Below are 15554 nucleotides of genomic sequence, written 5' to 3'. Positions count from 1 at the left end.
AAAAGACTTTAAGAGGAACTTGCTTTCACTGCAGGAACTTCCCAACAACCTATAGGACTTCAGAGGGTACTTAGTACCTTTGCAAGCTGAATCTTGACTTAAAGACCTGGGACTTTGGGGGAACTTTGTACACTTTTTCAAACAGGAGTCAATTCTAAATTAGGTGCCAGGGACTTATTCTCCCAAGATATTAATGGTACCAAAAAAAGTCCCTGCAAGCAGTATGGTACTCTCTTTAGAAAAGCAGATATTTTCCAACACTCAAAGAACTGATTCTTCCTCTGCAGGAAAGGGTACTTAGTACCTTTCCACTGGAAAAAAAAAAAAAAAACTTTCCTTGAAGACTCAAGACCTTGGGAGGAAACTTAGAACGTGTACCCTGTAGGTGCTAAAGTCCAGACTTGATGGTACCACCAAAAAGTTCCCTCCTAAAAGAGCATACATTTGGAGTGGGACTATTAGCACTGAACCATCAATAACCAGCAACGGTCAGAAGACTATTTCACAATCTGCCTGATCTTCACAGTAAAACTGTGTGCAATAAAAGGCTGGCTAAACCTTTAACTCCCTTGAAAAGAAGTCCCAGTGGGACAAAAAGTTCTTTATTTTGGTGGGAACACAGCTTATGATAATATACAAGCAGTGAGACCGCATACAACCGTCTTGTGCCCTCATATCAGGCTCTAACAAAATACAACTTGCAGACATAATGATTTTCATTAGTAATTATGGAAGTGTGAATCAATGGGTTGCACTGAGCATGAAAAAATGTCCTTACCTCAGGATCAATTCCATATAATTTCCAGATCAGCTCAAACTAATGGGTTTTCTATTGGCTTCACTTTGCAGAGAGACTAATCTCTCTGGCACTATTCAGTGCTTCTCTGTATGTTCCCTAGCAAAAGGCCATCCAATCTAAAAACTTGACTCCCAACAGTCCAAAAATATTAAAGCACACATGCTAATTTCCTGACTTAGCATATTACACAATCTGCAGGCTTAATTTAAAACTCCCTTAGCAGGTCCTGTATCTCTGCCTGCCTACCTCCAGACACTACAGAGATTGTGAAAAATGCTTACTGGCTCATTTCTGCCTCTATCCTCAGGTCAATGTTATGTATATTCCCTTACAATTGATGTTAATATGAGATGCAGAACAGAGGAAGGCAAGGTTATGCTATCATAAAGGCTACTGGCCCGAACAAAAAGAAATTTGGATTAGAAGCTGTTAAATAAATTGCTTTTTTAAAGGTGATGTAAAAGAAAGATGAAAATAGAATGGGTTTTTTGATTTGCATTTGTCATTGTGCCCAGACAAGGTATAGCTCAAACTGAGTTGATAAAAGAATAATATTGCTTTTATATGCCTCCAACTTTTTGGCGGAGCATAATCTATCCACCTGGGGATGTAGCAAGCAGAGCTGGAACTACAGGTCCATAACTGGATGAGTCTAATGTTGAAATAACGGATTACAACTGGAGTGATGATGGATTTTTGTGAGACTTTTTTCAACAGAATATGCTCAAATGTCATACCCTCATGTTTTATCATGGGTCCTCTGATGTTGTATTTCTTTGTCTTTACAAAGAAACAAAAATTGTCAGAACTTTCCTTTCACTGTGTCTGTATTTTGGGCTTTTCAAAGGTACAATATGTAGAATTTATGCACTGAAATGACTACAGAAACTACAAAAACAAAATTATATGTTATATACAGTGTTGGGTGTCAGTACAGACCAACACGATACAGTCATCACATTACATATGCCTTTAACGCAGTAGTGTTACACGTTACCGCTGCAAGCTTAGTAAAGACAATACATCTACTTAGGTAGCTGGTTAGCTTGGTTCATGTATTAACGGCATTGCAACTACGATTTTGTGAAAAGTCTATGGGGGGCTTTGAATGGCAAATTTCAATTACAAAACCATGGTCACCGGAAAAGTGGGCAGGCACTATGGCGCTCAAATTTGGCAGGTATCTTAGATTTCATCTGACCTCGCATTTTCAAATACAATGGCTGCGGCACAAAATAGACAAGCTCCCTTTGCAAGGTTGGTTGTTTTCAGTTGGAGCAAAACCGTGGCACGGTGGAGCATGGCACAACTGGTGTATGTGGAAATTAGGGGTTAGTCTTTGGATTAAAATTACTGTCAGTTTAAGTCACATTTTGGTAATTTCTTAACAGCTTTAGTCTGCTTTTAGTCGCCGAAAACTCCAAAACATTTTAGTCTGTTTATAATCATAGAAAACTAAAAAACATTTAAGTCCATTTTTAATCGTAGGAAATTCCAAAATTATTTAGTTTAGATTTAGTCAATGAAAACTTCAAAATGTTTTAGTAACTTCTAAATAGCTTTAGTCTAGTTTAAGTTAATGAAAATTCCAAAATATTTTAGTCTAGTTTTAGTCAGTGAAAACTCCAAAACATTTTAGTCTATTTTTAATTGACGAAAATACCAAAATATTTGAGACCAGATTTAGTCAATGAAAACTTCAAAATATTTTAGTAATCTCTAAACAGCTTTAGTCTAGTTTTAGTTGACGAAAACTCCAAACATTTTAGTCTAGTTTTAAAGGACAAAAATGTCAAAATATTTTAGTCTAGTTGTAGTTGATGAAAACTCCAAAATATTTTAGTAATTTCTAAATGGCTTAAGTCTAGTTTTAGTTGATGAAGATTTGATAAAAACTCATTAAATCAGATGAAATGTAAAATTAATATCATTGCAATACATTAATATTAATGCACAATCAGTATTTAAATTTAAAATATACTGATGAAAATACTTCAGATCTTATATGCACAGTGGACAAATATGGATTCTTAACTTCGAACAGCCCTCTTTTTAGTGTCGTATTAGTCTCATTGATGATAACTACACTTGGTTTTTGTCAGATTTTCACCACCATAAATCATTTTTAGTCATAATTTTAATTGATGAAATTAACACTGATGTTTGTTTTACTATTTCCAAAAACTCAGCCATAATTGACAAAAGTAAACTACATAAAAATCATAGTAATGTCACTGACAGTTATCTGTGTGGAATTTGTGTTTCTCCAACCCATGAGCTTTACCTTCCACATTGGAGAGGCACTGACACAAAGCAGAACTGCCAGCACAGGCTCCAGCACAGCAGGGATTTCACAATGATCTTGTTCTAAAACATTCGTAATTAACATTCCCCCTCACTCCGACTGTTTCTGAAGCTATCAATATCCCAGTAAGAAGATTTAACTTCCCTGAAGAGCCAGGAAACGAGCTGGATTTAGCAGGTCAAAAACGTGATTGCTCAGTGCGCTTGTGTGTGTGAGTGTGAGGGTTAAGTGAAAAGTTTAGGTGCAGATTATCCTGTTTTTGCTTAATGCTGACACTAGGAAAATGTTTTATTACAAAGTCATTTTTATTAAGTTGAACAGTGACAGGAAGATGTGGGCAGGCTGTCCCACTTCATATCTCTATGACAGGAGAACAATACATTAAGCCCTCACATAAATACAGTATAAATTATGTTTGTTTAAAAGCTTCTCTCAAAGGACTGACGTTTCTGCAGAAGAAGCAAAAAAATAGTCATGAATCCCAAGCTGGGACTTAGTATGGATGTCTATAAGAGGAATGTTACAATTTACATGAAATATCATGCAAAGAGGAATGGTTATGATTAAATACCTGATAACAGATTGTTTACAGTACATATTAAGTAGTGCATAACCCTTTGGGATTAAAAAAATGACAAAAAGTAGTAGAATGATGCAAAAATATACTAAAAAATGAGGCTGTTTTGTCAAACTAAAAAAATAGAGGCAGATCAAAAGTTCACATTATCCTGTGCACAGACACTTCAACACATGCAAACTGGCTTAGTACTGAGTGTGTTCCTTAGATGAGACTTTTGCAATGATGCGCTCCAACTGTCTCTTTGCTTCACACTGGGGGAAGTTACTCATCTCGTAGTACTGCGGGGCGATTTTCACGAGCCTAGGAAGGAAAACGGGTAAACATTAGTAACAAAAAAGCATTTTTTAACCTGTAAAGGCTCTGTATCGAAGCACACTTTTTGTAAACGAGGACTGAATTGTGCCAGAGAAAATGCTAACTTTTAGTATAAACTAAAGCTCCTGTATGGTAATCAAACAGGCTGAAAGTAACACTGATGTATCAGTAAGAGCTACAAAAGCAAACGAAACCATGTTCTTGATGATTTAGTACCTCTATACTGTAAATCCTTAAATAAAGACCGGGGCCTTCATTTACAAACTGATGAGGGCACCAGGCCTTTACAAGAAGGAGGCTCTTTATTTGGAGTCAGGCTTTTATTTCTGATTATCACTGAGAAGTACAATTGTTCATATTTATATTCTCATAAAATAATAATATTTTCTTTTATTTTCTTGTAGGCTAGCCTAGGGTTTGAAACAAACTAGTGTTTGATAAATCAGAGTTAAAGCAGGTGGCAGCTGCATCCCTCTCCCTCTTTTTCTCACTCATATTTTCTCATTTAGTGAAATGTTCTTGTCCATATTTTTAATCTGAACTTTTGCAGTGACAAGTGACCTGTGTCTGCAAATGGATTTTATGTTGTTCTAAAATCAGCACATCTTAGTGGGTCATTGAATGTGTGAGAAATCATCAATCAGGTTGTTAGTTGGTTTATTTTCTGCTTCCAGATCAGATGTGAGTCTGCTGAAAGATATGTGCTTTGTCTGTAGTGATGTTTCACACACAATATTAACTGAAACATACGACACAAACTGGTTTAAACCACCAAAGCATGAGGAAGAATGAACATTTAGCACAGTCCATTTCTGATGACAGTCTGTTTATATTCATCTTCTTGTCATGATCAAACTTCTCTACTGTCACCGGCTCCCTCAGTCTACCCATCAATAACTCTCCTGTCTGCACTGCTGCTCCGTGTGCCTCTGTGTTTCCGGGTTTGCTTGCGAGCTCTGAGCAAAGGATTTGATTGGCCGACTAGCGTCACATTAGACGATTTCTGCAGTCAAGTCCGAAACAGTGTTCATTTTGGCAGCTATTTTTAATTTTAGTCTTAGTTTTAGTCTTTAAATGAAAAGCATTTTAGTATTAGTCACATTTTAGTCATTTCTATCCTTTTTACTTTTAGTTGACAAAAACTCAAAACATTTTTGTCTAGTTTTAGTCCATAAAAGTCCTCACATTTTAGTCTTTACTTTTTTGTCCAAGCATTTATTCCCTTGCCTTAATCTGGTATAAAATCATAGCAGTGTGTTCTCTGCACCCTGCCAAATCTCTCTCTTAGACTGCCAGAGCAGGTTCAATGAGGAGCCTACCAAGGAATACACTGAGTTAAAGTAAGTTTTTTTGTTTTTGTTTTTTTTACTTAAATGACCCGTTGATTAGTCGGTGTGTGGGTGTGATTCCAGACGACCAAGTCTCTTGTTGGTTGACTGCAGGCCTAAAAATTTTTATACCGCAAAGTCAATGTGAAACATCTAATATAGCAAACTCTAAAGAGGGATGGGATTGTTCTGGGGCACCGGTAGTCTAATGGCTACACCCATACGCCCCATCTACAGAGGCTGTTGTTGTCAAAGCAGGATACCTTGGTTCAAATACAACCTGCAGCTCCTGTCCTACATGGCAATCCCCACTATCCAAGTTCCTGCCCCTATCCACTGTCCTATCCTATTAAAGGCAACAAAAAATTTGTTTTTCTTTGTTTTGTTTTTTTTTTTTAAAGGATGGGATTTTCTTTCAAAAAATAAAATTAAACATACACCAGGCCTTTGGGAACCTTGAAGATAAAAAAGTTAAATGTGATATCAAAATATAATAGAAGGGCCAAAAAATAGAAACCCATTTTTTTAAATTCCACTGGTTGCAACAGTTCCCATGGTTACCACCAGAGGTGAGCATCACAATCTGACTGTTAGATAGAAGTAGATAAACCTCTTAGTGCCAGGCTGATTTAAAGAACTCCTCGGTTAAAGACAGGAGGGCAGTGTGGCTTGTGGCTGACAGGTAGGTGCCTTCTTCACAGCTTGACTTCTGCACCAGTAGCTAGTAGAAGTAGAAAGTCCGCATGTTGAAAACAGATGGTGCTAGAAATACTCACAAACCTGCATGAAAACTGCATGGTGTAGACTTGACTGAACACCTGGAAAATCAGCAGGTTGGTAGAGGGATTGAGCCTATTTCTTCTCTTGGAGACCTCCAAAACAGACTGCGTCTTATATACAGGTGCAACTTTTATTCTATTTTTTTTTTTTATTTAATTAAAAATTGGCTTTTTATCAACAAAACATTTTAAATTGATGACTAAAGCTCCTGTGAGTAACTTTCAATGATTTTGTCACCCTCTGTTGACAAAACAGTACCTCTCATATCCTCCCTGTTTCTCTTGTGCATGTTTAAGTTATGTTTTCTGTTTAAAATCTCATATTTGTGTCTTTTAACTGTAACACACCTTCCCTGCAGCAGCAGTTTGAGGCATTAATAATAACTGCACATAAATGATTAATCTTATTGGTGATAGCCTTGTTTGTTTTTGTAGGACACAAAAAGGCATTAATATTAATTTCAGTCTGTTTCAAAGCCAGCTCAAACTCCTCACAGGGGCTTTAAATCATTTTGATATATTATGTAGTTTTAAACCAGACTTACCACTCTGGTTTGATGTCAGTACATGTGCGGATGTAGTTCTTGGTGGTGAGCACAAACTCGTTGTAGAGCACCCACTCAGGCTTGTGGTCCAGCACAGTGGAGGGGTGCAGCTGCACCACTTGGTTGTCCTTCACTGTCAGGTAATGACCGGTGCGCTCCAGGTGAGCGACCTGTTCATGCCACAAAAGGTGGCAGAGGCAGGAAAAAATAAATGAATAAAACTCAGCTCAGGTGGAAAGACAGAGAAAAGCAAAGTCCTGTCATTTTCATTTGTGCTTAAGTCAGTTCCTCTATGTAATCTAAATACATACAGTGCCTATAGAAAGGATTAAATCAATTGCATTGATCATGATTAAGCTATATAACCAATAAAAGGGTAAAACATCCAGGGAGGAATACTTTTTATAGGCACTTTATATATATTTTTATATATATATATATATATATATTTATAGACAGGGAGGAATTTTTCTCCCTTCTTTGTAGGTTTGAGGTAAAGCTGCGGTGGCTGTTGTGATTAAACAAAGCAATCAGTCTCAATAAAGGCCGAGCCCAACAAAGACATGATCTCAAACAATGCAAAAGCCCCAACATGAGCCGCAAATTTGTCTCCGGGATAAAGGTTAATGTTGACAAATATTTAAATATTAACACCATAATTCAACTTGTCAGGCTGCTTGTTTCAGGTAGACCCCGAAAAATGGCTTCTTGCAAAATGCCATTTGTTTCCTTGAGCGAGGAGAAAATGGACTTGATTTCTATTTGTGTGTTTAAAAGAGAGCGGCTCTGTGTGTTTGAGTGTGTGTTTAATTTGAAGGCGGTTATCCATTACAATAAACAATTCAGCTACAAACACTTATTTTTCAAATGATCAAATGCAAAAAGGGCAAATGTGAGAATGCGTTGAGAGGCAGTGAAGCTGGATATAAAGACTGCATTTACACAAATAAAGGACCAAAGAAAACACATTTGAAGAGAAGGGAAAGTTAATGATGTATGACATAAAGAGAAGAGGAATAGATGTCTTTGTGGTTCGGTGATCCATGTGAAAAAGTGCACTTTCACAATAAATAAAAACAAATACATAAGGCTGCTGTGACCAACCTGCATGAAGAATCCAGTGACCAGAGCTCTGCGGATGTTGGTGTAGTAATCTCTGCTAGAGAACTCTGTGCTCCGCTGCGGCAGGCTGAAGCGGTCCATGATCCTGGAAAGCTGCTGCCGCACATTGTCTGCTGACATCAGCGAGCGGTAGTTGACAAAATTGTCATAGCACCACTGAGTGGACTCGTGGTCTGAGCGAGACAAGGACAAATTAAGAACTGAAAACATGAAGCTTGAGAGTAATGAGTGTGCTGGGTTTGGTTGTTCAAAAGCTTTTCTCTGAATAAACAGATCTGGATTTGGAAATTTACCACTGATGGAGGGATTAGTAATCCAGCTTACTTTTGTTCTGCTTTTTCAAAGAAAAGTTGGTAAGATCAACCGTCTTTGGATCAAAATACAAACTTTAAAACTAGTACACCTGAACCAGTATGGGAGTGCTCTAAATATGAATCATATGTCTGCTCCAACACCTCACTCTGCATGTGCATCACCATTAGCAATGTACCAAAATTGCCATGGCAGCAGGTGGGAAAAATTTAATGTAAAAGAGCTATTTTTGACAGAAAACAATACAAATTTAATTACAGACTTTTGCCTCTCTAGCTCTGACACAGAGGCAGGCAGCCATGCTCTGACCACAGTATACTGTGTGGCAAGGATGCAGGCTATTTGCTGGAGTGGTTGTCTCAATGTCACTTGAATCCTGCATAGTAGGGACTAACATCTTTACTTGCCTCTCTAGCTCTGACACAGAGGCAGGCAGTCATGCTCTAACCACAATGTACTGTAATGTAAGGGTGCAGGCTATTCGCTGGAGAGGTTGTCTCGGTGTCACTTGAGCCCAGAACATCAGAGACCAACATCTTTACCTGCTGAAAGTGAGTTCAAACTAATATCATGCTTGTCTTAAGTCCTGGATTGTTAATAGAGCAAGCTGTGGCTTTCACTCTCTCTCAAAGCAGAGGCTGTTAGTTTCTGCTCTTTGATAGCGTTATTATGCTGCAGTTCGGTTAAATTTCCAAGGGTAGACGCATTCTATTTCTGCCAGATTCATCCCAGTAAAGGTCTCTGCATCTCATTTTCATGGAATACTTTTTATCTGGAGTCATAAACAGTAATGACGAGTATTCAGCAGCAACATAACTACTCAAACATCTCATGTAAATGTGAGAGAAACACAAGTTCATATCACAAATATACTGAGAAAATTAAGCATTAGAAAGGCAAATGTCTTTAAACTCAGAATGAGAAAATGAAGTTCATACTTTTTAGCACTAAACTTTCTGCCTGTTATTACATGAATGTGATTGTGGCTTTAGTGGCTTAAACCTAGAGCTGAAACATCCAGTAAAAGAGACAAACAAACCCCTATTCAAGCAGCATCATGTTTTTAAAATTCAAGAGTGGAACTTCTTTCTTTGGCACATTGTAACCAACACGCCTACAGCATCAGCAGATCTTACCGCCTCAGTTTTCATGATCCTGGAACTTAATTACCCACGCCGATGAAATCGGCAGGGGGTTATGTAAAGGGTTCCGTATCTTTCTTTGTTTGTTTGTGTACAAGATAACTTGAGAACGGGAAGTCGGATCTTCACCAAACTTTCAGAGAATATTGGGATAGTGCCAGGGAATAATCAATTAGATTTTGGTGATGATCCGCGCACCCGTTCAGTTTTTCTCAGACTTTGAAATTCTGAAAGTAATCAATGGGACTGTGAGTTCCTTGGTGGTGCTGCTTCTGCGTGGGTCTGCCGCCTCAGATGGCCATTCTAGTTTTTTATATATTTACTGAAGTTTTTCATTAAAAAATTTGGCCTGGTGGTAAACAATACAGCCATTTATATCACACCTACAGTATATTTTTAATCACTTCACAGATAATTTAACTATTAAGTCAACTATTCTCTACATCAGTGGGGTCTAGGAACCTCAAGGGAGGGCACCAAAGATCTAAGGTGGTGTGTGAGACTGTGTGTGCTCTGACATCAAAATTTAATGAATATAATATTTATTTTTTTAAATCATAACTAGAAACATAATGTGTTAGGGCCAACACCAAAAACAAAACTGAAGAGAATTTGTTACTTTTTGAGCAAAATTCTAAATCTTGAGGGGAAAAAAACAAGTTTGACACTTTGAAGTCATATACAGTTGCAAGATAAAGTATGTGAACCCTTTGGGATTTCTTGGATTTCTGCATAAATTGGTCATAAAATGTGTTCTGATCGTCATCTAAGTCACAACAATAGACAAACACAGTCTGCTTAAACTAATACAGCACAAAAATGCTACGTTTTCATGTTTTTATTGAACAAAACATGTAAACATTCACAGTGCAGGGTAGAAAAAGTATGTGAACCCCTAGGCTAATGACTTCTCCAAGAGCTAATTGGAGCCAGGAGTCAGCCAACCTGGAGTCCAATCATTTCAATTAGATTGGATGTGTTGGTTAAAGCTGCCCTGCCCTGTAAAAAACACACACCAGTTTGAGTTTGCTGTTCTCAAGAGGCATTGCCTGATGTGAACCATGCCTGGCACAAAAGGGCTCTCAGAAGACCTATGATCAAGAATTGTTGACTTGCATGAAGCTGGAAAGGGTTACAAAAGTATCTCTAAAAGCCTTGATGTTCATGTGTCCACGGTAAGACAGACTGTCTACAAATGGAGAAAGTTCGGAACTGTTGCTACTCTTCCTAGGCGTGGTTGTCCTGTAAAGATGACTGCAAGAGCACAGCGCTGAATGCTCAATGAGGTGAAGAAGAATCCTAGACTGTCAGCTAAAGACTTACAGAAATCTCTGGCACATGCTAACATTTGTGTTGACAAATCTACAATAAGTAAAACATTAAACATTAAACAAGAATGGAGTTCATGGGAGGACACCATGGAGGAAGCCACTGCTGTTCAAAAAAAAACATTGCTGCACGTTTGAAGTTTGAAAAAGAGCACCTGGATGTCCACAGCACTACTGGCAAAGTATTCTGTGGACAGATGAAACCAAAATTGAGTTGTTTAGAAGGAACACACAACGCTATGTGTGGAGAAAAAAAGGCACAGCACACCAACATCAAAACCTCCTCCCAACTGTGAAATATGGTGGAGGGGCCATCATGGTTTGGGGTTGCTTTGCTGCCTCAGGGCCTGGACGGATTGCTGTCATTGACAGAAAAGTAAATTCCCAAGTTTATCAAGACATTTTGCAGGAAAACTTAAGACCATCTGTCCGCCAACTGAAGCTCAACAGAGGATGGGTGCTGCAACAGGACAACGACCCAAAGCACAGAAGTAAATCAACAACAGAATGTCTTCAACAGAAGAAAATACGCCTTCTGGAGTGGCCCAGTCAGAGTCCTGACCTCAACCTGACTGAGATGCTGTGGCATGACCTCAAGAGAGCGATTCACACCAGACATCCCAATAATATTGCTGCACTAAAACAGCGTTGTAAAGAGGAATGGTCCAAAATTCCTCCTGACTGTTGTGCAGGTCTGATCCGCAACGTTTCGTTGAGGTTATTGCTGCCAAAGGAGGGTCAACCAGTTATTAAATCCAAGGGTTCACACACTTTTTCCACCCTGTGCTGTGAATGTTTACACGGTTGTTCAATAAAAGCATGAAAACTATCATTTTTTGTGTGGTATTAGTTTAAGCAGACTGTGTTTGTCTATTGTTGTGACTTAGATGAAGATCAGAACACATTTGATGACCAATTTATGCAGAAATCCAAGAAATCCTAAAGGGTTCACATACTTTGTCTTGCAACTGTATCAACAAGGAAATAAACTCAAAATTTCAGAATTTAAAAGTTGGAAATGTACAAGACAGCACTTGAAAGTTGCAAGTTTAAAAAGTCTTACATTTTGACATCAGAAACACAAAAAATTCAATTTTTCTAACTTGTAAATTTACTTAAAGAAAGCAAAATGAAAACAGTGGTTGGATTTTCCACTTCTGGACTTTATAATCTCAAAATTCAAACTTTTTGGTTCATGTACATTTATGACATTTAAAGTTTTTTTGCTTGTAATCTACCAGCTTTTAAACCTAAGATCCACTTTATTTATTTATTTTTTCTGGTGGACCTAATTCACCATCATAGTCATGGATAGTTTATATATAGATCTTTCATCAAGAACAAGTGTCTGCATGCCTGTTATGTTGGGATTTTGTCAATGAAACCAGTTAAAATTGTGTCTAATTGTTCCAAGTGGGCCTCTGGGCTGAGCTTTTTTTTTTTTTTTTTTTTTTTTTTTTTAGATATGATTAGGGGGGCCCTAAGGAGAAAGGTTTCGCTCCACGGCTCTACATATTTAGTACATATATTGTTTGAACGTGAAACATTTTGTTCATGTAATCCAACCTGAAGCCAGCCCTCTGCTTGAATAATCTTGAGTTTATTTTTCTAATTTATCTAACTCCTAATAAGCTTTAAAAACAACAAAGAAAAGGTTTTATCTGCATAAAAGTTGACATTTTGCCGCATGATATTATCAATTTTCCTTTGTTCTTTTGAATAACTAGATTTGATCCAATCCAGCATCTTTATTCGAAAACTTTTGAACAACCATGCCCAGGAGAAGACACTCACTCTGTTTAAAGGCATGGTAGACGTTGAGCAACGTCAGGTGGTCTCCGTCGATGTGGGCAAAGCGCATCTTGGACTCATCCGCTGCCTTCTTCACCTCGGTTGGTCGGACGAAGCACTGTGGGACTAGACAAGGTTGGTATAGGCCCCAACACAGCCGCCCATAGGGATAAGTAAAGCAAATCCCACAGAGAGGAACAAGGCCTCAGCAGAAGAGAGGCACAGAGCACTTCACTGGGAATCGTGTGTTAAGTGTTTATGGCGAGAAAGGAAAGGAGGGGATGGATTTCCAACCTGTAATGCTACATTATGACTTCCTGCCACATACAGTGAACATAGACAAGAATCCTGTCTTATAGATTTGATACTGCTACTGAATATAAGTCTAGCGGAGTTTCCTCAAGGGTTCTCCCCTGTGTGAACTTGCTCCGAATCACTTAGCGTCAATCCTGCTTGATTGTGGCTGTAATGGGTGAAAGCTGCATTTATTGAGTCTCATGGTTGGCTGCTGTGACAGCACCGTTCTCAGGTGTGCTTTCGAAGCTTACTCTAATCAACTCAGCAAAAAAAAAAAAAAAAAAAAAACTGCCATCCCTGAAACACCTGCTTTAAGTGCACGTCACGTCCAAACAGCTAGTTAAATCCATTTCCCTCGCTCTCAAAGACCCTCGCACTCCCTTCAAAGGCGCCAAGATTCATCTCAATGAGCAGCATTCTGCTTTGGCAAGCCCAAAGTGCAATTACTGCTGTAGCACACTGCTGCTGCTGCTCCAAGTACACCTATATGTTTTGTACAGACATAATTTTTACCCCTTCACACAAATAATAGCTGACATCTCTGTTTTATCCTCGACTCACCTTGTAGTTAATTTCAACACGCACACATTAAATTCAGTCTTCTTAGGCTTATCTAGTGTAACAGAGACATACAATAACTGTTCCTAAAACTCCTCAAGTAACTTACTGTAATTTCTGATGACATAATTTAAACTTCTTAAACCTACAAGTGAAAAAGGCCAACTGTAAATGCAAGAAACATGCAGGAGGGATAACAATTTCAGCATGCACATTTTGGGTCTTTTAATTAAATCCATTAAAGCTCCTGTGAGTAACTTTTGTGTTGAGTTGATGTGCTGTTTTCCAACTAAAAATTTCATTTTTCTATTTTTCCACAATGAATCTTTGGCATAGAAACATTTTATTAGAGTTGTTCTTCTAATAACACCTACGCCATGGATAGGGTGAATTTTACACTACTATGTGAAATTTCCTCATAGGAGCTTTATTGTAAATGTATGCCGTCTACAGTGCTGTGAGAACCTATGCTGTTTTTGAATGATGATCTCAATAAGGGATTATTATTAAGGGAAAAAGCGATGCAAACCTACCTGCTCCTAAATGAAAAGTAATTCCCCCTAAACCTCATAACTGGTTGTGCCACCCTTGGAAGCAACAACTGCAAGCAAGCATACGAGCTTACTGACAATGAGTCTTTCACATCGCTGTGGAGGAATTTTGTCCCACTCTTCTTTGAAGAAATGTTTTAATTCAGCCACACTGGTGGGTTTTCAAGCATGAACAGCTTGTTTAAGGTCATGCCACTGCATCTCAATTGGATTTAAGTCCAGACTTTGACTAGGCCATTCCAAAACCTTCAATTTTTAAAGCATTCAGAGGTGGACTTGCTGGTGTGTTTCAGATAATTTTCCTGCTGCATAACCCAAGTGCGCTTGAGCATGAGGTTACAAACTGATGGCCGGACATTCTCCCTCAGGATTTTCTAATTCATGGTGTCACGATTTATGGCAAGTCGTCCAGGTCCTGAAGCAGCACAGCAGCCCCAAACCATCACACTACCACCACTATGTTTGACTGTTGTTATCATGAAAACTTCGACTTTTATTTCATCAGTCAACAGAATATTTTTCCAAAAAACTTTATCATCAGGATGTTTATGGTGAATGTGACAGAGGCTTTTGTTCTTGGTTTTGGCCTCGGAATTCTCCCATGATGCCATTTTTTTTTGCCTGGTCTCTTTCTACTAGTTGAATTATGAACACTGACCTTAACTGAGGCCTCGTCCACACAGAAACAAAAACAACACATTTCCATTTCGTTTTGAAAAAGTTTTCTGTAAACACGATATTGTACCAGGAAATGTCTGCGTAAACATGGAACCACTGAAAACGACTGAAAACACTGTCGTATATATGCCAAGCCTGTAAGTGGCGCCGTAACGATGCCACAGAAATGCACCAAAAGAGAGAAAAAGATTACGAAAAACTGTCCAAAACTTTCTCCCAGTTGCCCTTCTGGTTGTTCTCTGCAGTGGATTTAAGAACATCTGGTGAATGCTGTTTTTGGTGGTGGTAAAGGAGCACCGCCTATACGACAAAAAACTGTTGTGTATACTCCTGAATTTGTCTCCGTGTGGACGCGGCCTGAGGCAGATCTTTAGATGTTTTTCTAGGTTCTTTCATGACCTCCTGGATGAGTCGTCCCTGTGCTCTTGGAGTAATTTTTGTAGGCTGGCCACTCCTGGGAAGGTTCACCACTGTTCCAAGTTTTCTCCATTTGTGGATAATGGTTCTCACTGTGGTTTACTGGAGTAACAACGCCTTTGTAATAAATGTCAACAACTTTGTGTTGCTTTTTGAGATTTTGTAGCCTACTTCACTTTGTCTGGCAGGTTCTATTTAAGGGATTTTTGATTCAACAGGTCTGCCGCTAATCAGGCCCGGTTGTGGTTAGGGAATTTGAACTCAGCTTTCCAAAAAATGTGGCTTATCGCAGTTAATTCCTGATGTAATAAGGGGGGGAAATAACTTTTTCAATACAGCCAGGTAGGTTTGGATGGATTTTTCCCTTAATATTTGAAATCATCATTTAAAAACTGCATTTTAGATTTACTCAGGTTATCTTTGTCAAATTTGTTTGATGCTCTGAAACACTTAAGTGTTAAAAATGTACAAAGATATAAGAGATTAGGAAGGGAGAGACTTACTTTTTCACAGCACTGTACATGGGCCTTCAGATAACCGTTCCACTATAAAATTAGCAATTTAAAACTGTCATAGCCATTAAACCAGAATTAAAAAGACTAAAACAAAGCAAACATCAAAGAGATTTAAATATAGAGGGAAGAGGAAGGAGCTGCTCTGTAGAGTTCCTCTAAGCTCATAGGTCAGTTCTGAGGTACCACCCATGA

At 38.4% G+C, this 15554-nt stretch overlaps 1 protein-coding gene across 3 annotated transcripts in view; it reads right to left on the bottom strand.

Moving 5' to 3' along the window:
- Positions 1-3411: 3411 nt before the first annotated feature.
- LOC121505037 (pre-mRNA-splicing factor ATP-dependent RNA helicase DHX15-like) overlaps positions 3412-15554 on the bottom strand; it is a 52555-nt gene continuing 40412 nt past the window's right edge. Inside the window, exons 11-15 of one of the 3 annotated variants that reach the window (XM_041780168.1) lie at positions 12350-12472; positions 7756-7946; positions 6652-6821; positions 5938-6048; positions 3907-3984 (exon numbers count right to left, since the gene is read on the bottom strand). In XM_041780168.1, the coding sequence (XP_041636102.1) occupies positions 5973-6048; positions 6652-6821; positions 7756-7946; positions 12350-12472 (560 nt within the window). In that variant the 3' untranslated portion in view covers positions 3907-3984; positions 5938-5972. Of the gene's footprint in view, positions 3985-5937; positions 6049-6651; positions 6822-7755; positions 7947-12349; positions 12473-15554 lie in introns of all 3 variants that reach the window. The other 2 variants (XM_041780167.1, XM_041780169.1) reach the window with 2 other exon arrangements.

Source organism: Cheilinus undulatus, linkage group 22 (genome assembly GCF_018320785.1).
Source record: "Cheilinus undulatus linkage group 22, ASM1832078v1, whole genome shotgun sequence".
NCBI lineage: Eukaryota > Metazoa > Chordata > Actinopteri > Labriformes > Labridae > Cheilinus > Cheilinus undulatus.
This window is presented reverse-complemented; position numbering and strand designations above follow the sequence as displayed.